We start from the raw sequence: 21,565 nt of genomic DNA, 5'->3' as shown, positions 1-21,565 counted from the left end.
CTAAGTTGTTAGGGTCACTGCCTGGATTTGTACTACTCTAAGTATCTTAAAGATATGGAAAGAAGAAAATTCTGCTTACCAAATTTATTCAGTATTTCCATTATTAATAATTTAAATTTTGCTGATGATGGAGAAGTTATCTGTAACTCTTTATTATGATATACTGGTAATTCTTAGGATGTAAAATAATTTTTAATTTTATTTTCCAGCTTGCAAATGTTCTTGAGATAGACCTGTCTCTGGTTAAGGTATGTAATTTTCCTACTCTTTTTCACTTGTGTTACGAGCACTGAATGGATTATAGATTTTTGTCTTGATATTGAGAAGCAGAAGCAGTGAGATGCTTATTAGCTGTCAGAGGAAGTAGAGCAGAGCAAGACCAGAACCCTGAAGCAGTATCCCACCCCAGGGAGTGAAAGCTGTCCTCACCTGTCTCTGCCCAGCAGGGAGCAGCCTGACCAGTGCCTTGTAATGAAGTCACAGTGTCTTGCAGTGACGTCAGTTAAAGCAACAACTCCTGCTTCTGGCGGGGTGTATCTAGGGAGGGCCAAGCCAGAGGTTGGAAGCTTTCCCTCTCCTGTCTATGTGGAGATTTTAGGGGAAGACCAGGCCTACTGAAATATTTTTTTCTGGCTATGGGATAAAGATATTTGAGGATCTCTATAAATGTAGTCCATAATAGTTTTTTTTGTCTACAGACATTCTGACGTCTGGTTTATTTCAGATACTTGTTTCCTTTATATTCCTTTTAGAATGCTGTATCAATGTACTGCCGATTGGGGTTTGCCCACAAGAAAGGACAAGTAATAAATTTGGACCAGCTTCATTCATCGTGGAAGAATGTTCCATCCGTAAACAGATTAAAGTAACTCATTTATTTAGTATGAGAATTTTTTGTTTTGGGGAAAAAAATACAATTTTATGTACAAAATTTTATTTATTCAGCAGATTGAACCCTGTGTATTAGTGGTGTTTAATCTTGTATGTTTTGGAATTTTTTTTAGAATCTGGTGAAAACTATGACACTTGCCCTAGAGAAAAGCTCATACTATATGTTACATATAAATTTAAAATGTTCTCAGATTCTCTGAAGCCTGTCCATGGGTTTAGTTAAGAACCTTTGCTGTGGGTGCAGAATATTTTAGGGCTACATCCCAGTTTGGGGCCTGAGTGTAAGAGTGGATTTAGGTGCATGTTTGTAACCTCAGTACTGACTTCGGTGGCTGTTTTTGTATATGGTCATCTATGTGGTTTTTCAGAAGTGACTGTTTTCTTCATCAATAGGAGTACTTTAGATCCACAGAAGATGCTCCTGTCGTGGGATGGTGGGGAAAGTAGGAGCCCTGTACAGGAAGCTTCATCGGCTACTGACACGGATACAAACAGTCAAGAAGACCCAGGTTAGCTGTGACTCAGCAGGAGCCTGTCTGTAAATAAGCCATGTGTCTGCACATACACTCATAAAGCTAACTCTCTAGGCTTAATGGTTAATTTGTGATTTGGTCTGGATTTTCCTCACTCAGTATGTATCTTTGAGTACTTAGCCATATGCTGCTAGATCTTAGGGGTATAAAATTGATAGGAAATACAATAGTTTCCTTCTAAAAACTGAGTCTGGAGAATGTAGCCGTAAGAACCACCGCGGCGTGAGAGGCACTGTGGTGTTTGTGGGGAGCAAAGAGGAAGAGCCCTCCTGCCCAGAGGGGCTTAGGGAGCCTTTGTGGAGAAGATGGTGTTGGGGCTGAGAACGACTAAGAGAGTGCCAGCTGGCGAATGCAGGAAGACCATCGCAGGAAGGCCTCTAGGTACCGAGGGGGACAAAGCATAGTGGACGAGGGGCTTGCACGTGCTTGTGTGGGGAGAGAAGGGCACAATCAGGTGGCTTCTATTCCTGCCCTTGGTAGCTCTGTTCCCTGGGCCCGGCAACTTGTCTACAGAGGTTAAGCTAGGTAGTCATTTGATCTGACAGTGATCAAGTCTTGGTTTATTATTGACTTTCAGAAAATTTACTGCACAAGTGAATGGCTTAAAAAAATTATTTTTTTCTTTCTCTATGGTGGAGATAAGGTAGAATTGGGACCTCTTATGACTTACAGTATTGCCTATATTATGTACTTTTGATTATTAAATAAACCTGAAATGAAATACATTCTCACTCCAAATGATAAGTAATGAACAGTTTTCATTTTATTGATTTTTAAACTATGATTTTTATCCCCCCAGCAGATACAGCCAGTATAAACAGTTTGAATCTGTCTACAGGATACACAAAGCGTATCGCGTTCCTATTTGACTCAACACTTACTGCCTTTTTAATGATGGGAAACCTTTCACCAGTAAGTCAAACTCTTATTGAAATATGAAAATGTTCAACAGTTAGATACATAATAATTCAGTGTTCTTATATCTTTTTTTTAGTACTAAATTTATTCCTGAAAATGCAGCCAGCTTTGTTTTATATTCTTCAGAGGAGTGTGGCAGCTTTTTAGTGAGGGCTGCTTTTGTAATTAGAAGAATCAACTCTTTATGCACACTTGAGGTTAAATATATTGGAAAGCATAGTATCAAGATAAGATGCTTAGCGTTCAGAGGGAAAGCTAGAACATATTAATAAATAAAGTACATTTCAGTTTTGTTTTTGTTTCTTTATTGCAGAATTTGAAAAGCCATGCAGTCACGATGTTTGAAGTTGGCAAACTCTCCGATGAGTCTCTGGACAGCTTTCTTATTGAACTAGAAAAGGTAAATCTAGGTAGCTTATGGGATGTCAGGGTGTTTGGACTCTTTTCTTGCTTGATAAAGCATCAGTTGTTGGTTATGTAGATTTTTGGTATATTCTTGCTCATTCCTACCTCATTCCCACCCTAATACTGTGGTAGTCATTTATTTTTAAACATATTGAGTGGATGAATGAATTTTGTGATTTTAAAAGAGTCATTTATCTCATCTAAGCTCTTAGCATAATTTGACTTAATGAAGAAATGGGGTACAGAAATCATAAAGTCTATGTGCAGTTTTTATGCACTTTTCTGAAATAGCCTTTATTTATTTATTTTCTTTTCATCATAACTTTAAAAATCTACTCTTAAGCAATTTTATTTGAAATTTTTGTTCCACTTAGTCTGGAACAATGTCCCTGGGTATCGTATTTATGTCCACTCTCACTATCCATTTTAGCATCTTGAAGACTTCAGCCATATTTGTTTTTAATCATCTTTTCCCCGTGAGTACAGCCTAGTTTTCCTTAACTCTAAATCTTGATCGCCTTTTCGGTATGTTTCATTCCCTAAGTATTTTATTCTGTCCTCTGTGCTTCTTTAAGCAAGTAGTTTGTGTGTCTAATCTCTTCCTTGACTAATAATTTCGGTACCTTCCTTGCTTTGGTGATGAACTCATGTATGTTTAGAGAATGTTTGGTAATTTTGTACTTTATATCTCAAAAAAAAAAGAAACAAACCCCCAAAACCACCAATGGCATCTTTTCCTCCCCACCTTCTCCATAGGATTTTACTTTTTTAGTGCCTGAGATGATCCTTGTTATGAATTTATGTCCTTAACTTTTATCTTTATATTTTCACTATTTTCTCAATGCCTTTAATATCTTGTTTAGCCCCATTTCTTATTGTGTATCATCTTTTCCAGTAAAGTTTTTACATTCTAGCACATACTAACATGTTTTCCAGATTTTTATTTTTCTCACCTCAGCTGGTCTTTTGTCAAGTACAGCAAATTGGAAGATCTCTTTTACGCTTTATATATCTATTTTCTTTTTTACCGCATAGACATTCTTAGAAAAGCCCTTCAGTCTGAAGTTTAGTTTTTAAAAGTAGTTTCTTAGCTGTTTTTTAAGAAGCTTCATCTTGATCAAACTTAATTGGCTGATCTTGTTAATGTTATACAAATATAATTAGTTATTTCCCCCTGTAGACCTGGCCTTCTATTTTCCCTGCTGCTTCTGGAATGTGTGTGCTTTTACATATTAAACAGGTGACTGACTCACTGTCAGAAGAGCATGCATTAAAATGCAAACCCAGTGAAGGCAGGAGTTCCGTCCACTCCTCTGTCCTTACATCCTAAAGTGGTCATAGCACAGAACAGGGGCTCAGTGACTCCTTGTTGAGTGGTTTAAAGCTCTGTGTTCAGCGATACGGAACAGCTGTATTGAGTCACATGCTCTGTTGTCCCTTGCAGAGTTGTGAACAGGGTGATGAAATAGTGGCATCATTGGTGACCATGGATTAGACTACTTTTCGAGACAAAGCAGAATATACAGATCTTAGAGTTCTTTGAGCACCCTGTTTGAATCATATATGGAACATATAATGTTATGATTTGGCATTACTTTGTTGCTGAAGTTGTTTTACTTGTTGGGGTAATTTCTGTCACCTTCCAAAGTGTAGTCAAATGTAAACTCAGCCAAGATTGAGGTTAATATGTGTTTCAGTATTGCCTGGGCAAATTTCTGATTGGCTGATTTTTCAGTTCAGTTCAGTCGCTTAGTTGTGACTGACTCTTTGTGACCCTGTGGACTGTAGCACGCCAGGCTTCCCTGTCCATCACCAACTCCTGGAGCCTGCTCAAACGCATGTCCATCGAGTCGGTAATGCCATTGCAACCATCTCATCCTCTGTCATCCCCTTCTCCTGCCTTCAATCTTTCCCAGCATCAGGGTCTTTTCCAGTGAAACAGTTCTTCACATCAGGTGGCCAAAGTATTGGTGTTTTAGCTTCAGCATCAGTCCTTCTAAGGAATATTCAGTACTGATTTCCTTTAGGATTGACTGGTTGGATCTCCTTGCAGTCCAAGAGACTCTCAAGAGTCTTCTCCAGCACCACAGTTCAAAAGCAGCAATTCTTCAGTGCTTGGCTTTCTTTATAGTCCAACTCTCACATCTGTACATGACTTGGAAAAACCATAGCTTTGACTAGATGGACCTTTGTTGGCAAAGTAGTGTCTCTGGTTTTTAATATACTGTCTAGGTTGGTCATAGCTTTTCTTCCAAGGAGCAAGCAGAAAACTAATTTCACAGTATGAAAAGGCTGATTTTTTAATAATGTCTAAATATTTCTACTTTATGGTTGTAAACTAGCATGAATGGCATGGGAGTGGTTTTTGTTGCAACCCGTACATTCTCTTGTTTCAGGTTCAGAGCACTGGTGAAGGGGAAGCACAGAGGTACTTTGACCATGCGCTCACTCTGAGGAACACAATACTGTTCCTGCGTCATAATAAAGATCTAGTTGCTCAGACTGCACAGCCAGACCAACCCAATTATGGTATGATAAATATACTCGATTTTGAAGACATGATCTTATGGAACTTCTTCTAAGAAATTAAACAAGTCATGCTCACTTATTTCATCATCACTTATTTTAAAACATTTCTTGTTCTGTGAATTTCTTTACTCGTCAGCCATTTCTTATATTACTTTCTCTCTTCTCTTGTGTGCCATTCACATTTGTAGTGTCTAAATTTGTTTAGCTATCTGCAAGAAGAGTGGGAGTGTTAATTTGTTTAAGTAGCTGGATGGGATGTAGGCATCTGTAGATACCTATCTACAGATGTGAAACAGGCATCTGTTTTGAGAGGTGCACAAATGACAATTTATTTAGGAAGCATGAAGCATCAAGAATGAAGAATTCATTTTATAAAGATAAGAAACAGGGCCTTTGTGTTCAAATGCTGCTGTAATATTTACTGAAGTATTTTACTTGCTGCCTTGGTGTTCCTTCTCAGTTTTGTGATAGAAAGGGGTTCCCAGACTTGAGTTGAGTTGATGTAGTAGCTCCTGAATTGAGGAGTAGCCCCAGGAATGTGCTTTTAAAAAGATGCATCAGCTTGGGCACCAGTGTAAGAACATTACACTGTGAATGTAACTGCATCCTGTAGTCCTTGGACATTCATGGGAGTTGCCTTTTGGAGGCCTTGTGAATTTTGGCACCACCAGCACATTTGATTTCACTCATTCTTTCATTTACCTAAAAGTTCTGTTTTCTGGCCAGGAACCATCATTTTCTTAGTCATACCAGTTTCATTCTACTTCTTTCACCAGCATCTGGCTTTCTTTTCAGCTCAGTTAGAAACACTTAGGATGGAATCATTTGTCACTTCACAAGAGTTGTGGAGGGGGGAGCAAAAACCCTGGGTAGTTGAGCTGAGTGAGGCTAGACACTCAACACCTGGTGACCCACTGCCTCAGCTCAGAGTGTTTGGTTCAGAGTCATGCTTTAGCAGGATTATAGATGATTCCATGCTGGAGGTTATTCATAAACGGTTGAAACTGAGTGTTAAGTCACCAAATACCAAGAGACTAAGGCTCTTTTTGATAAACATTTGTTGATAGTAATCATTTTTTTGTTACCAAATATTAAATCATGTGACCTAGCAGTGAAGGCCACAGTCTTGAATATATCTCTGGATATACAAACCCTGGTATTTCTTGGACTTTTAAGTGATTTTCAGAGATAATGGGTTAGAATATTTGAAGTGTCCTCCTGCCCATCATAGAATCCAAGAATGTTACAGTGTGCTAGTGACCACCCAGGGGTAACTCATTTTATAGATAAAGAAATTCAAGCTTTTCTTGGTTAACTCTCTTGTGCATTTAGTCATTAAAGCTCATATGATTAGTAAATGGAAGAGCTGGGGCTTGAATCCATGTCTCTTGAATATTTTCCCTTTGTGCTGTCCCTTACATTATCTTCTCTTGAACACTGAGGTTTTTATTGATTTATTCCTGAACAGTCTATTGCTTAAGGGGTTGCGCTCAACTTTTTCGCATGAATAATAAATAGTCTATGTATCATCAACGAACTGGTAAACCTAAACTTATTCTGTGTGAAAGTAAAGTATAAATTTAACCTTTAAAGCAGATTTAGTAGTTGACTGTTTCTGGAGCTTTAATTGCTTAGAATAACTCATGTGGCTCCAAAGTTAAAATGTAAGTAACTCCTCCCTCCCCTTGAGACCAGATCGGCGATTGTTTATGAAGTTTGTTTCTTCTAACCATCCTTTCTTAACTGGGGCTACTCATTAGAACCACACAAGATGATTTAAGTGACAGTTTTCAATGTTTCTAATAATGGTGTATAACTAGTACCGTTTCAGATTCATAGAAAAAAAGGCCATTCATTCCAGATAAAGAATTAACTTTTTATTAGGGCATTAAGGCTTAATACCCTTCATGTTAACAGAGTAGCTTTTTGTAGGTGCCAGACGGGATAACTCAGTCTTACTCCTTTTTAAACAAGAAACTCTGTAGTATTGGTGTTTAAGCATCTATTTTTGAGTAGAAAGAATTTTCTTTTTATGTCATTATCAATTTGTAGTTTGAGTATATTATGTAGTTCTTGATATTCATTGTAAAGCAAAAAGCCTTGTCATGCTATCAGAGAAGCAAACCTCTGATACTGTGACAAGACTGATTTCTTAGTAATCTTCTGGTTTTAGACAGCTTGAGGTGCACTGCTTGAAAAACGAAAACAATGTGTGGTCTAACTTAGTTAAGATCATAGGCACTCCCCTTATTTGTGAGAGGCCAAACACAAACACCCTCCAGAATCCCTTTGCCGCATATGTGGTTAGGTGGACTGCTTGTCCCGCCCCCCCCCCCCCCACCGCCCCCGCCCCGATCATGCAAAACAAAACGCTTGCTAAACAAACTGTGGTTAAGCATCTGTCCTTGTGATATTAGGAATTTTGACCACCCAGGTAGTGTGTTTTCTGACTTCTGCATTGTTTGCTTGACCTTACTTCCTCTCCATCAGGGCAGTGCCATCTTATGAAAGCCAAAATGCCAGGGGAGAGCTGTTTCCTTCCCTCCCCCAATTTTCAATCTCTATAAAACCTTCACAGCCAAATTCTGAAGTGACCAGAGGGGTCAGAAAATTATGGTTTCTTCTGTATTATTCCCCCCACAGCTAATAAGCAGTCTGTAGAGGGAGACACTTTACGACCATGCAAATTCCCTGCTCTGTCAGTGTTTCCTCCTAGAGTTAGCATTCTCTGTTGGTCCTTGTCTGAACCATTCTTGTCTGTGATGGCTGCGAATTGAACTTTTTTTCCCCCAACTCCTCCATTTCTTCCTCATTTAACGTTTGGGACCAAGTTTTCTCTTTTATTCTCAGTATGGATTTATCAGTTTTTGTCTTTTCAATGATTTATAACCAGTCATTATTGTCCCATTATTTTTTTGCTACATTGTCTCAGATTTTGCCAATGGGACTCCTCTTGTCATGCTGTGCCTCTATCTTTTTTTTTTTTTTAAATTTGGTGGGGAGTAATTCCTTATTTTCTGACAGAGCTATCTTTGTGTTTCTGCTCCAGCCTTGGAATCAGCCTCCTCCCCTAGGAGCCTGGTTTCTTTTAGTGGTGAATGGTATTAAAGACCAAGATCTTGGGTGCCAATTGTACTCAGGGCTTCTAGGCTCTTTTAGCAAGCCATATCCTTTGTTAGATTCATTTTTGCTTAGAGGACTAACTTGATCTTCTGAAGTTTCAATGAACTCTTTTTAGAAGCAATAGAATTGGAATTTTCCAGAAGGATTAAAAGTGGGAACACTTAACATCATTTGCCTGCTTAGCTCATGCTTTATGGACCCCAGTTTAGGGCATGTGTTTCTAAATAGGAATTCTTGCCCCTCTGGTCAGTTCAGAATTTGGCTGTGAAGTTTTTATAGAGATTGAAAATTGGGAGAGGGAAGGAAACAGCTTTCCCATGGCACTTTGGCTTTCACAAGATGGCACTGCCATGATGGAGTAAGCAAACGTATTTAAAGTGAAAGGTTAGCTCGAAGAAACACCAGTAGACAGTTATCTTTCTGGATCAGAATAAAGACTTTTAGCTTTAAATCTTAGAAAGTCTTAGTTGACCTCCTAGGAAATAAAGTGCTTTTAAAAAAATATTCTACCTTATTTTTTTAAAATTTAATTTTTATTTAAAAAATTGAAGGCAATTCTCAATATTTTCATCTTCGACATTTTTGTTTCATGTTGTCAGTCTTTCATTCTGTGTATGTGGTTGATCACAATTCAGGTTTTCCTCTGGATCTCTTGCGCTGTGAAAGCCTTCTTGGGTTGGACCCTGCAACCTGCAGCAGAGTTCTAAACAAAAATTACACATTGCTTGTTTCCATGGCTCCTCTCACCAACGAAATCCGGCCTGTCAGCAGCTGCACCCCTCAGGTAAAGAAAGACCCACTGGGAAGCCTGCTCTGCCACTATTTTCTTCTTCCTCATGGCAACTTGAAGGGGAGGTTTAACAGTCTCATGTATTGATTCTCAAGTTGTAGGCAGCAGATACTAAAATCATCAGCTCAGAGAACAGTTTTGTACGTATTGCTGTTGTAAGATGTTCAATTTGTGAGGTATTAATTGGTACTTTTTATATATATATACACACACACATACACGTGTGTGTGTATATATATATACGCGTATACGTGTGTGTATATATACACGTATATATATATACGTGTGTGTGTGTGTGTGTGTGTGTATATATAGTGTGTGTATATATATATATAATCTAGTGCCCGTAGGGAAGGAAATGACAACCCACTCCAGTATTCTTGCCTGGAGAATCCCATGGATAGAAGAGCTTGGTGAGCTACAGTCCATGGGGTCATGAAGAGTTGGACACGACTGAAGTGACTAAACCACCAACCACTGTTGTCCAGTGATTAATGACACATTTGATTACAGTTTTCTTCTTGAAAGCAGAATTTCAAAGAGAATGTTTTTGAATCCTCTAAGAAGGAAACTTGGATTGCCTTGAAGGATAAGATAACTTTAATGAGGAAGAAACGAAGTGTTTAGGAAGTGGGGCTGTGATGCTGAATAAGCTGACAAGAAAAGGTTATACTTGCAAGATAGAACTCTAGTTACCTTTAAAATTGTGAAGGTGACTTCTGGTCTTTTATTTTTGAAAATAAATCAGTTTCATATATTTGCATACTTAGCAAGGCATGTACCATGTGACATGTACCATTTTCAAAGCGCGAGGATTGTGCTACGTCCTGCCTGGTTTCCTCGGTGTGCTGGGTTTCATGGTGTAGGAAACAGGAAGGGATTCTGGTACATGGATGCTTCTGTTGCCTTTGCAAATCTAGCTGCTTCATGAGCACACTCCCCACTTAGCCCAGTTTTGTCCTCTGTTCAGTGGGAGTGGGTATAGATTTACATTTACTGATCTTTGTTTTATAATTCTTTGTGTCCCCTCCCCTCTGCCACACATACATACTTCCTTCTACTGTTTAACACAGCCTCTGGGCATAGTAGGAATCCATGAATGGAATGAGTGGTAAGATGGATGCAAGGATAGATAATCTCTCTTTTGAGAAAAATTGTTAGTGGAAATAATTAACACTTTGATAGTGCTTATCATGTGCTGCCAGGTACTGGTTTAAACTTTTAGCAATGTCCTGAAGAGGTATTTTGTTACCGTGTTAAAAACGACAAACGAGCAAAAGGAGGCACAAGAGACCTTAAGTAACCTGTGGCGATACGGCTGAGGGGATGAAGCCAAGTTTCAGACAGAACCTGACTGCTCCAGAGTCCATTCTCTTAACTGCAGTGACAAAAACTGCCTTCTCAATTCCAGTATATATATGAAACTGCTTGAATGGATCATTTAACATTTATCTTCGTAAGGCTAAGAACAGTTTAAGCACTTCCATGAGGCATTAGCTGTAAGAGTATACTTAGTCCCTTGTGAAATGTGGCTTCGTTAGGTAAGTATTTACACCTTTACTTTTCCTGCTCTGTGACTTTAGCACATTGGACCAGCTATCCCAGAAGTCAGTTCTGTCTGGTTTAAACTGTACATCTACCACGTCACCAGGCAAGGCCCACCATCTCTTCTTCTGTCCAAAGGGACAAGACTTCGAAAACTGCCAGATATGTTCCAGGTATGTTTTTGTGGGTTTTTTAAAAATCATTTTTGTATGTTTTTGTGGGTTTTTTAAAAATCATTTTTGAGGAAGATAGAACCTGGTAAGCACTATTCTAGATAACTTAAAGTTTAAACTTAAGTTTTTAAAATTCCTAAATGCCCTGGTATGTATTATTTATTTCTTGTCCCTAGGGTTATGATCGATTATTAATCACATCTTGGGGTCATGATCCTGGGGTGGTTCCTACGTCAAATGTGCTCACGATGTTGAACGATGCCCTGACACATTCAGCGGTTTTGATTCAGGTACAGTTACCTTATTTCAAACAATCAGTTTTGGATTTTAGTTTCAAAGATTGTGATTTGTTTGACTCTCTGCTGAGTCACAGTCAGACGTCAGTAATTAGACATTTGTCAAACTGACACATAAAGAACCAGAGATCGGGATTTTCATCCTGGCCTTTGTCTCGCAGATTGAGAGTGGTGGAAACGATGTGGGCTTTGAAGGCAGACTCAGCTTTGAGTTCCAGCCTCAGCTTTTGCTACCAGTGTGGCCCTGTTTTTTTTTTTAATAGTTGCTTTAAAATTTAGATGTGCTTCACATACCATATTCCCCAGTTGAACTGTGTGATTCAGTGGTGTTTAGTGTATTCACAGATGTCTACACTCAGTGCTACAGCATTTTCCTTTTCCCCTGTGCCGCTCTGACTGCACCAACCCCCCACCCCCGACACTTGCTGTCTCTGTAGAAGGCCTGTTTGGGGCATTTCAGATACATGGAATCATATACAGGCTGCTTTCCTGTTGTCTAAGTGGCCATGTTGTCACTTCTTCGGGGTATATCCTTAGGAATGGAAATGTGGAGTCATGTGGTCGCTTTATGTGTTGTCTGTAAGGAACTGCTGGGCTGTTTTCCAAAGTGATTTTACATTCCCTCCAGCCCTTGGTATTACCTGATTTTTTCATTATAACCACCCTAGCTGGTGTGAAGTGGTATGTAACATTTTAGAGATACTCTTCTTAAACTTAGTTTCCCCCATCTGCAGAATGAGGATGGTAATATCTACTGTGTAACAACAAAAATAATAGTAAGAGCTAATGCCAAAGGAAGCATTTTTAGCTTTAGAATTGTTGAGAAAATGAAATGAGGTGCGTGTGTGAAGAATACAGCACTTTTTCTGGTACATGATAGTTTCTTTATAAAGATCGCATTAATTCATTGAACTGGCAGTTGTACTTGCCATATTCTGTACTAATTAATGTGGGTTTACAAATGAGACATGGTCCCTGTCTTCAGGGAACTTAATTCTGATGGGAAAGGTTGTGTAAGCAGTTGCTTCCAGTTTTTAACTGAGGGTTAGAGAGAATTTTAGGGGAAGTGTTAAAGAGAAATACCTTCTAGCTTAGGGGCAAGGACAGAGGCTTAGGGAAAGCTCCTTGGAGAAAATGAGACCTGGGCTAGGTATAAAAGACTGATTTAGAGGAGAGTGAGGCCAGGCAGAGAGGTACGGTTAGCATGAATAAATCTTCGGGTAGAGAGTTTTTTCTTCTTTCTTCATAACTAGTTCCCTAGTGCTTGGAATAGTGCCTGGCTCGCAGAAGTTGCTCAGTGAGTGTTTGTTGAATAAATGAATAGGAATATGAAGCGGTAGCATGTTCTCGGACTTGTGAGCTGTTACGTCATTTTGAGGGGTGGGCTGCAGTGTGATGGATGGTGATCAGAGACACGTCTGGAGCAGTAGGCAGGCCCTGCCCTGGAGGGCAGTGCACCTTAATTGTCCTATCATAGTGCTTAGACTTTCCCTTTAGATCCATGGTAGCCAGTGAAGGGTGCTGAGCAAGGGATTAACATGGTCAGTTGCGATTTAGAAGATCAGCCTGAAGACTGTTGAGAATGACTGGGTGGGAGAAGATAGGATTAGCGTGCAGTCTTGGAGGCCAGATAAGAGATGAGGACAGTCTAGCTATAATAAGAATGAAAAGGAAGAATTATTACAAATACAAAATAAATAGAACTGATCAGGTATCTGAGAAGGAGGTGGAAAGAGGAAGAGGGATTCCTCAGGAACCTGGCTTGTGAGGGTGGAAGAATGGTGGCATCACATTTGAGAACACAGGAGGAAGAGCTGGTTTATGGGAGCAGATGAGCGTGGCGTGTTTGGGGCCTGTGGGACATTTGGGTGGTAGAAATATCTAGGAGGTAATTGAAAATATTCTGAGATTCAAATCAGAGCTCAAACGAGAGAGATTGACTTGAGTGTCAGCATCAGCACATGGGCAGTAGTAGAAACCGTGAGAGGATGCATTAGCCAGGAGGGCAGACATGAAGTGTAGGGGGGTGGCGGAGGTAACGGAGTAGGATGGGGCTGGACGTGAACTGAGGGGTCACACCGCCCAGGTTCACATCTGGAGTCCACCACGTATTGGCTAAATTGGATAAGTTAACTAACTTCCTTCAACTTCAGTGACTTCACCTGCAAATTAGAGATAATAAAAGGTCTTACCTTTATATGATTGTTGAAAAGAATGACTGAGATGGGAGATTCAACATAAAATGCTCTGTGTTTAGTACATCAGAACATCTCAAAAAAATGTTCACTACAGTGGCAGTGAGTGGTGGAAGCAGAGTGAGAGGAGTTTTAAACTGTTTGTTAAGGAGTTGTGCCTTTTCTAAAAAAGAATGTCTCTTTTATTAAATTTTATGGAAAAATTTACCTTTACTGGAACTTAAAACAGCAAAATTAAGATTTTTGATTAAAACTATGTTCTTGTAAATAACCGTCTTGTTTAGGATTGGAATCATAAATGTATCAGTAGAATAGAAGCAAGATATTAGAAGCATATTCAAGTTGTTATATGAACCAAGTAAATGAATATGATTTTGTTCCCCCTGAAATTGTTTTTTTCTTTTACATCACAGTATCTTGAATTTGATTAATGTGTGGATCTTCTTTAAAGGGAAAGAATGTATAGATCCCCAGTGTTAACTTTTCTATTAAAATGATTCTATATAAGCATAAAGTGAAATACCTTATGCTTATCATTCGCAACTGTAATTATTTGAATGTGAGAAATCAATTGTTTGTAACATGGGACTGAGGTGGGTTAGATTCATAGATTTTTTTCAATTTTACTTTTGAATTGATAGTAAGTTCACATTTCAAAAATAAAACACTATTAAAAGATACACAGAGAAGAGTATCACTGCCCTCTTAACACTCTGTCCAGTCCCCACTCCCTGACTCTCCTCCAAATTAGACAACCACATTTGTTTCTGCTGTACCCTTCTAGAATTTATTTATACACATGCAAACAATTACATACAGATATGCCCCATGCTTTTTCCACTTAGCAACTGGAGACCTTTGTATTTGATTTCGTAGAGAGCGTCCTTTTTTTGCAGCTGCCTTGAAACTATGCACATTGATTTATTTCATCAGCCCCCTGCTGACAGGCATTTTGGTTGTCTCTGATTGTATACAGTTACAGTGCTGCAGCAAGTCATTTTGAATATGTGTCCTTCAGTGCAGGGTTTTGAGATTTGCACTCCTAATCCACAGCGTGCCAGGGAACTCAGGGATCCTCCGCCACTTTTCTTTCTCAGCACTACAGCTAACCCTCATGAATGCACAGGATCTCATTCAGGCTTCACTCAGCAGACACCTGATTGACCAGTTTTTTCACTAACCCGTACCCTCACTTTAGACACATTGCCTTAATAGGTTAATAAAGATTTAAGATTATGTTTACTTGCTAGAGAAAAGCAGAGAATTATTGAGAGCATTTCGATGGAGTATTAAGGTGGAATACACCATCATGAGGCACAGTTTTAATTATCATTTTGAGTATCTACTGTTGGAAATACAGGTTTCACATATACCTTTCAACTTGTGTTTTTTCATGTTTAGGGACATGGTTTGCATGGGATAGGAGAAACTGTCCACATACCTTTCCCATTTGATGAGACAGAACTACAAGGAGGTACCTTACTTTCAAATTGTATCCATTTGGCTTCTTTATAATTAGTCTTGTCAATCAGTGGAAGCATAGCAAGAAGTAAATTCTTAAACTTTTTAAGTTCTAGGGTCTTAAAATCATTCTGCTTTTAAAGAGTATTGGGAAAGGTAGTTTTCTGTCACATGCCTTTTCCCACAAAGAACTAATAGGGTTAGACTCATTTAGGACCTAGGACTAGAAGGAATACTAGTCTGTCCTGCAGATGAAGAAGCTAAGTAGGCAGCTACTTAGATGGAAGACCAGCTTTTCTGTATGTTTAGCCTTTTAGTTTCCTTTTATTGTTTATTTGTTTGTAGGTTGGCAGAGAATACAAGTCACAGGGAGGATTTTATGCTTAGAAAGTTGATTTTTTTTTCCCCCGATGTTATTACAGTCCTTTTATTTAATTATTTTTGTGGGGTTTCTATGGACATTAATGAACATTTGTAAATTAACTTATAGTTTACAGAGAACTTGTGTATTATTTCCTGTTTCAGCATTTGTTTTTAGCAAAAACAAATTGAATTTTTTTTTATTAATGGTCAGTGTGTTTTGATTTGTTTGTTCTATAGTATTACAAGTTCCCAATCTAGAGTCCTTAGAGAAAATAAGAAAACATTTTAAACAAAACCTAATTTAAAATGAATAAATAATTTAAAATTGTTTTTAAATTTTATTTTTCCTGCTAGAGAGGACTTGAGTGAATTGTAGAGTCTGAGCTAAATTAAGCTGATTCTAGGTTGAAGGGTGAAAAGGTCTCTTTAATGTTACTCCTTTCTAGAATTGTGAGCTGTAATACATTTGATGAAAGATGCTCAGGGAATTTCTATAAAAGCAAATTCATTCTTCCTTTTGTTTAATGTAAAACATCTCTCCTCTGTTAATTATTAAGAAAGTATCTTCAGCACCTATGTTTCCTGCTCCATTCAAAATTGTCATTCTAGAATCTATTTTTCTTGTTCTTAGAGTCATATTGCTTGGAATTTTAGAGAGCAATGAATCATTCAAGTAATTTAACTTTTGTTAATTCATATAAGAACTTTTCTTCCAAAATGTTAGTCACCATTGTCCCTCCTTCCCTAAAGCAGGGAAAAAAGAAGAAGATTTACATAAGTATTTTTTTCCTTTTCACATGAGCAGGCTTTAAATGCTTCACATTTGAAATTAAGTACTCTCTTTTGGCTGTTGTGAAATAAATGTGTACAAAATTTGAAGAGGAGAGTTTTCTCCTCCAAAATAGAGCCCCTATTCAGAAATAAGTATTTCTCTGCAACTAAACTTTGCTAGTTAATCCTCTAGTACTTTATACATTCTGTGGACAAATTAATTGTTCAGAAGTTACAGGATAGTGACAACAGGATCTTAAAAATCATAAAATCTCAAGAACTGATCAGTTACTCTCTTGCCTTTGGAGATTATTGTGAAAATTCTAAAAAAGAGAAATACTCGTATTTGGCTATAGAGCATCTTTCGCTTTTGTAAGTTCACATACTTATGAGAACTTGAGCTGATACTTAAATAATTTATTAGGGATATAATTTCAAGTACATTGTTAGCTTTAGTTTCAATAAGAATACTTTTACTTTTCTTAAAAAATAAAAAATGTGATTTAATATGGAATTTCCTGGTAGAACCCCACTAAGTAAGTACTTAAGGCAGAATGGAAGTACAAAGAGAAGCCTAGAAAATTTGCCATTGACAGGCCATGTTTGTTTACTTAGAGGGTAAATTGTTTTGTTACAGCAGTTGCCTTCTGAGGTCTATAAAGTATGTTGTAAATGTACAGCATCCTTTTACATTTACAGATATTTATTCATTGGAATCAATTTTGATAAAATATAAAAGTAGTTCTGAGAATTGTTTGATGTTAACAAAAGGAAAGTTTTGGGTGTTTTGTTGTAAAACTATTGACTCATAATTGATGTCAACTCTTTGTTCTTAGAGTTTACTCGTGTCAATATGGGTGTTCACAAAGCATTGCAGACATTGAGGAACAAGGTGGACTTGCAGCATTTTTGTGGATATGTCACCATGTTGAATGCTTCTAGCCAGCTTGCAAACAGAAAACTCAGTGATGCTTCTGATGAGAGAGGTTAGCCAATAGTTGTGTCCTTTGAGTTAAGATAACTGGCATTGAGTGTATCACAAACTTAATATTTAAAAAGCATGGGGACTTTGTAGGGATGTTGACTTATTTAATACTTAAAGTTTTTCCACTGAAAATACTCTGTGACGTCATTGGGACAATTATCAGTTATTCAAATGAAGAAAATACTAAGTGCATAAGTAAAGAAGTGATGACCTGGGGTTGGAATACAGAATGGTTATTGTGTTTTAGCCCTTTACTGTCATATTTCTGTTTATAGGCTTTAAGTTCCTTTATGGGGTAATGGTTTCAAAACTTTAGTCTCTTTGTAAAATTATTTTCAAACCCGGATGAATAGTTTTCCCTTCAGCTTTCCTCTGTCGGAGGCACCATTGTCTCAGTTATGCAGGCCTTAAAAATTATGTTTTTGTCTCATCCTTCTCCTTTCCCACTCAGCCTAGTTAGTTCTGTGAGTTAGTCTTTAGAAATGTCTTATATTCATTTCTTTCCCTCTCTCTTTAATTCTCTGTAACTACCATTCTAGTCTGAGTCTTAATATTTTACACGTTTTATTGCAACTATTTCCCGCTTAGTCTTCCTGGCCTCATTCTTCTTTCTGTCTCCAACCCATCTTGCATACTGACAATAGCTAATTTTCCTTAGATACCTTTCTTTTTAAAGATTCATTTTCAAATCACCTTCTCATTACTAATTGTTTTCTGCTCTGGCATAATTTTGGCTTGTATGTGGCTTTGGTTGCCATGGTGTCACCTTTGGTCCACAACTCTAGGGAATTTTTTAATTCAGATCTCTGTATCGTCGATTATATTCACTGAACCTCTTCCTTTGAAATGCTGAGAGAATATGATTAATTGCTAGCCATCTAGTGAATTGAACTAGGTATTCACTCCTGGTTCATATACCTTTGGCCAGAGGAGTTGGGTAACTTTTAACAGTTGACTGCCAGGAGCATTTTTAGAGAAGAGGGCTGTGGATTAGTCATTTCAAAGAATGTTACTAGAGCTGTCATGTTTTATTTCATTCATCTGTGCACATTTACAAAATACCTGCTTAGGTGCTGGAGATATTGCTATTACTAAGACCTAAGGAGAAGGAAATGGCAACCCACTCCAGTATTCTTGCCTGGAAAATTCCATGGACGGAGGAGCCTGGTGGGCTACAGTCCATGGGGTCGCAAAGAATTGGACACGAATGAGCGACTTCACTCTCTCAAGGAGTAAAAAACCCTGGGGGAGAAACAAGCAACTGAGTCAGCCTACTGTGTAATGTTAAGAGACTAAGATACAGGGGTCTGCTTCAAGTGCTAAAGCAGGACGGGAAGGCTTATCTCAGCCCAGCTGAGCTATCAGACCGTCTTAGAGAGGGTAAAGTTTGAACTGAATTTTGAAAAATGAGGTGTTATCTACACATAGATGATTGTTGTTTATTTGGAGGGTAGCAGCTTTAGGCAGAGGGGATCAGGCAAGTGAGTAGCTTATCTTGGCCAGAAGAGTTTGATGGGCTGTTGTAGACGAGAGTACAGAAAAGGCAATGGCACCCCACTCCAGTACTCTTGCCTGGAAAATCCCATGGGCGGAGGAGCCTGGTAGGCTGCAGTCCATGGGGTCACTAAGAGTCGGATATAACTGAGCGACTTCACTTTCACTTTTCACTTTCATGCATTGGAGAAGGAAATGGCAACCCACTCCAGTGTTCTTGCCTAGAGAATCCCAGGGACGGGGGAGCCTGGTGGGCTGCCATCTACGAGGGTCGCACAGAGTCGGACACGACTGAAGTGACTTAGCAGCAGTAGCAGTAGAAGAGAGTAGAGAAGTAATAGGTAAGATCTAGAGGATCTCAGGATGTATTATGCTGAAAGATATAGGGAGTCAAAATATTTTGAAAGGGAATGATGTAATCAGACTGCATGTTTCCATGGGGACAGAAATGACTTTAGTAGTGAAGTGAAGGTCTAAACTTGTGTTCTGCCTTGTGAATCTTGTTTTTTTAGGCCAAAGCTTCACAACCTCAATACTATTAATGTTTTGAGCTGGGTAATTCTTTGTTCTGGGCGACCGTCCTGTGCATTGTAGGATGTTTAGGATCCTTAGATATCAGTAACATCCTTGTCCCCGTTCATGGTGACCAAACCTTGTCAAAATTGCCAAATATTTCTTGTGGGACAAAATTGTCCCCCACTTAACAACTTCTTTAGGCTAAAGACCATTCACTACATTCCATTGTTATTTCTGTTAGGACTGACTTATCAACAATGTATACCAACTTCTAGAGTCCTAATATTTATTGTGTTTGCCCTTCACTTATAAGGAGAACCTGATTTGGCTTCAGGCTCAGATGTGAATGGGAGCACAGAGTCATTTGAAATGGTCATTGAGGAAGCAACTCTAGATTCAGCTGCAAAGCAAAACTCTGGTAAGGCTTTAAAAATTATTTGCAATCTCTGACTAATTTCTGAGATTTAATCCTTTTGCAAATGATACTGTTTGCATATCATTTGCTCTTATTGTAATGGACCTTTTCATAAGTATTTTCTAGGAAACACTTTTATATATTTAGAATAATTAAAATATTATAAAATGTGACATGAAAATAAAAAATGTTTCACTTTTCCTATGTTAATTTTCTCATCTTGTAGATGTTTTGAATTAGATTTTTTTTTTCTGGTGTAAAAATCCACTTTGAGTGTCTGATGAGAGCTGTGTGCCTTCTTCCCAGAAGCATGTACATACTCAAAAAACATTATTTCCCTTTTCAGAGATTCACTGACACCCCTCTGAGTCCTCTCCCCTGCTAAACCCACGTGGGTGTCAGTGGAAGCAGGAGGAATCTATGAAAATCTCTGGATCTCTGACCAGAGATCAGACTGACCAGTTAAACCCTGGTCAGTCATAATACATGAAATATACATGATTAATAACTTTGTGTACCCTTTTGTAGTTGCCACAACAGAAGCAGATTGGGTTCCTCTGGAGCTGTGCTTTGGGATTCCACTGTTTAGTTCTGAATTAAACCAGAAAGTCTGCAGAAAAATTGCTACCCACGGCCTTTGCAGAAAAGAGAGGTGAGGGTTTCTGTTTGCTGTCCTCTTTTCATGAATGAGACTTTTTAAGCTCTCAGTATTAGTTGCTGTACCTTACTCTCTCTTATTTCACACATGCTTGTTCATTGATTGAATAAAGATGGCTCATTTAAAAGTTTTGCTGTGTATTTTAAAATTAAAGTTCAGTCCCTCAGAAATTAGGCACATGCAGATATTTTGGACACGTTTTGGTTAATGATACTGAATTACTCAGATTTGGTGAGAGTATGGATTAAATGGGCATACTTCTATGACTGTGTGCACCTAGCTTTTTTTAATATGTAAATATAGAAATATCTCCTGTGCAGTTCTCTCTTAATATACACAACTCAAGTTATGTTAGTAATGATTATCTCCTAAAGTAGAATTGTGGCTGACTTTCTAAATTTTCTTCAGTTGCCACATTTTCTAAATGAACATATGTTACTCATCAGTCATGACAAGTAGGTTTTATCTTGTATGCTCACTCCGATTGGTTAGGAGCAGCTGCTGAGAGGCAGCATGGTAAGGGTCCTGAGTCTGATTAGCAGAGAAGAGTATCACTAAATCTGATGATCATGGTGGGTGGCTTAGAGAAAGGTGTTATCTACAGACATCCTTGACATTGTTAATTAGGAAAACAAAGTTGGAGAATAAATAATTTAATTGGCCTAATGTAGTCTGTATAAGAAAATTTAAGGTATTTAATTGACAGATAATTTTAATAACTATCTTGAAAATAAAATAATATACATGAATAAAAAGGTAAAAATACTATATAGCTTTAATGATTGCCACTATAATGGTTACCAGCTTACATATGTTACCAATTTACAATTGAAAATGTGTTCCTACATTTTTATTTTTAAAGTGTTCTTGCATTTAACATTTATATTTGGTAGTAGTTTAAACTTTTCCTTTTAACAGTACTTTTCTAATTTCGGTTGTACATGATGTTTTATTTTGAAATGGTCTTTTTAGTTCATCTTTACTCCATATTATTAAAACAAGCAGAAATTTCATTGATGAGAACCATTGCAATTGTTTTTAAAAAATTATGTGATTAATTGAGATGTATATACATACATTAACATGTTTATTGAAATTAAACTCTTATAAGATATTAGTTCTTATTATATTTGTTTTAAACTTTTCCCCTTTTTTTCAGCCTTCAAAACCTCTTACATTCCAGTAGAAAACTGTCTCTACAAGTCCTTAACTTTGTTCACTCATTTCAGGTAACAAAAACCAAAAAACACCCAGGGTGTATTTGCATAGAGCTTTTATAGTGTCCAAAACACTTCAGTGTTTGTGCTGAGTCTCCGCAGCAGTAAGACATGAAATAAGTTGTAATTTTAATGTATAAATGAAGATACTGAAATTCAGAAAGTTAACTGACTTATACATGGTTTCACTGGCCAGGTCTTTAGGCGGCTTGAACTGTTTGTTCTAATGCGGGTGCTTCATTTAACAGAAGTGTTTTGAGCATCTGCCATGGGCCATGTACCATGTT

At 37.9% G+C, this 21,565-nt stretch overlaps 1 protein-coding gene across 1 annotated transcript in view; it reads left to right on the top strand.

The window, feature by feature from the left end:
- Positions 1 to 21,565, top strand: part of FAM91A1 (family with sequence similarity 91 member A1) — a 38,140-nt gene that overhangs the window by 14,398 nt on the left and 2,177 nt on the right. The window contains exons 10-23 of the mRNA XM_052651767.1: positions 210 to 248; positions 753 to 865; positions 1,285 to 1,400; positions 2,224 to 2,336; positions 2,656 to 2,742; positions 5,144 to 5,276; positions 9,035 to 9,183; positions 10,773 to 10,907; positions 11,084 to 11,197; positions 14,800 to 14,872; positions 16,830 to 16,979; positions 19,302 to 19,406; positions 19,932 to 20,055; positions 21,221 to 21,290. Coding sequence (XP_052507727.1) covers positions 210 to 248; positions 753 to 865; positions 1,285 to 1,400; positions 2,224 to 2,336; positions 2,656 to 2,742; positions 5,144 to 5,276; positions 9,035 to 9,183; positions 10,773 to 10,907; positions 11,084 to 11,197; positions 14,800 to 14,872; positions 16,830 to 16,979; positions 19,302 to 19,406; positions 19,932 to 20,055; positions 21,221 to 21,290 — 1,521 coding nt within the window. The remainder of the gene's footprint in view (positions 1 to 209; positions 249 to 752; positions 866 to 1,284; positions 1,401 to 2,223; positions 2,337 to 2,655; positions 2,743 to 5,143; positions 5,277 to 9,034; positions 9,184 to 10,772; positions 10,908 to 11,083; positions 11,198 to 14,799; positions 14,873 to 16,829; positions 16,980 to 19,301; positions 19,407 to 19,931; positions 20,056 to 21,220; positions 21,291 to 21,565) is intronic.

This window comes from Budorcas taxicolor, chromosome 14, assembly GCF_023091745.1.
Source record: "Budorcas taxicolor isolate Tak-1 chromosome 14, Takin1.1, whole genome shotgun sequence".
Taxonomy (NCBI): Eukaryota; Metazoa; Chordata; class Mammalia; order Artiodactyla; family Bovidae; genus Budorcas; species Budorcas taxicolor.
This window is presented reverse-complemented; position numbering and strand designations above follow the sequence as displayed.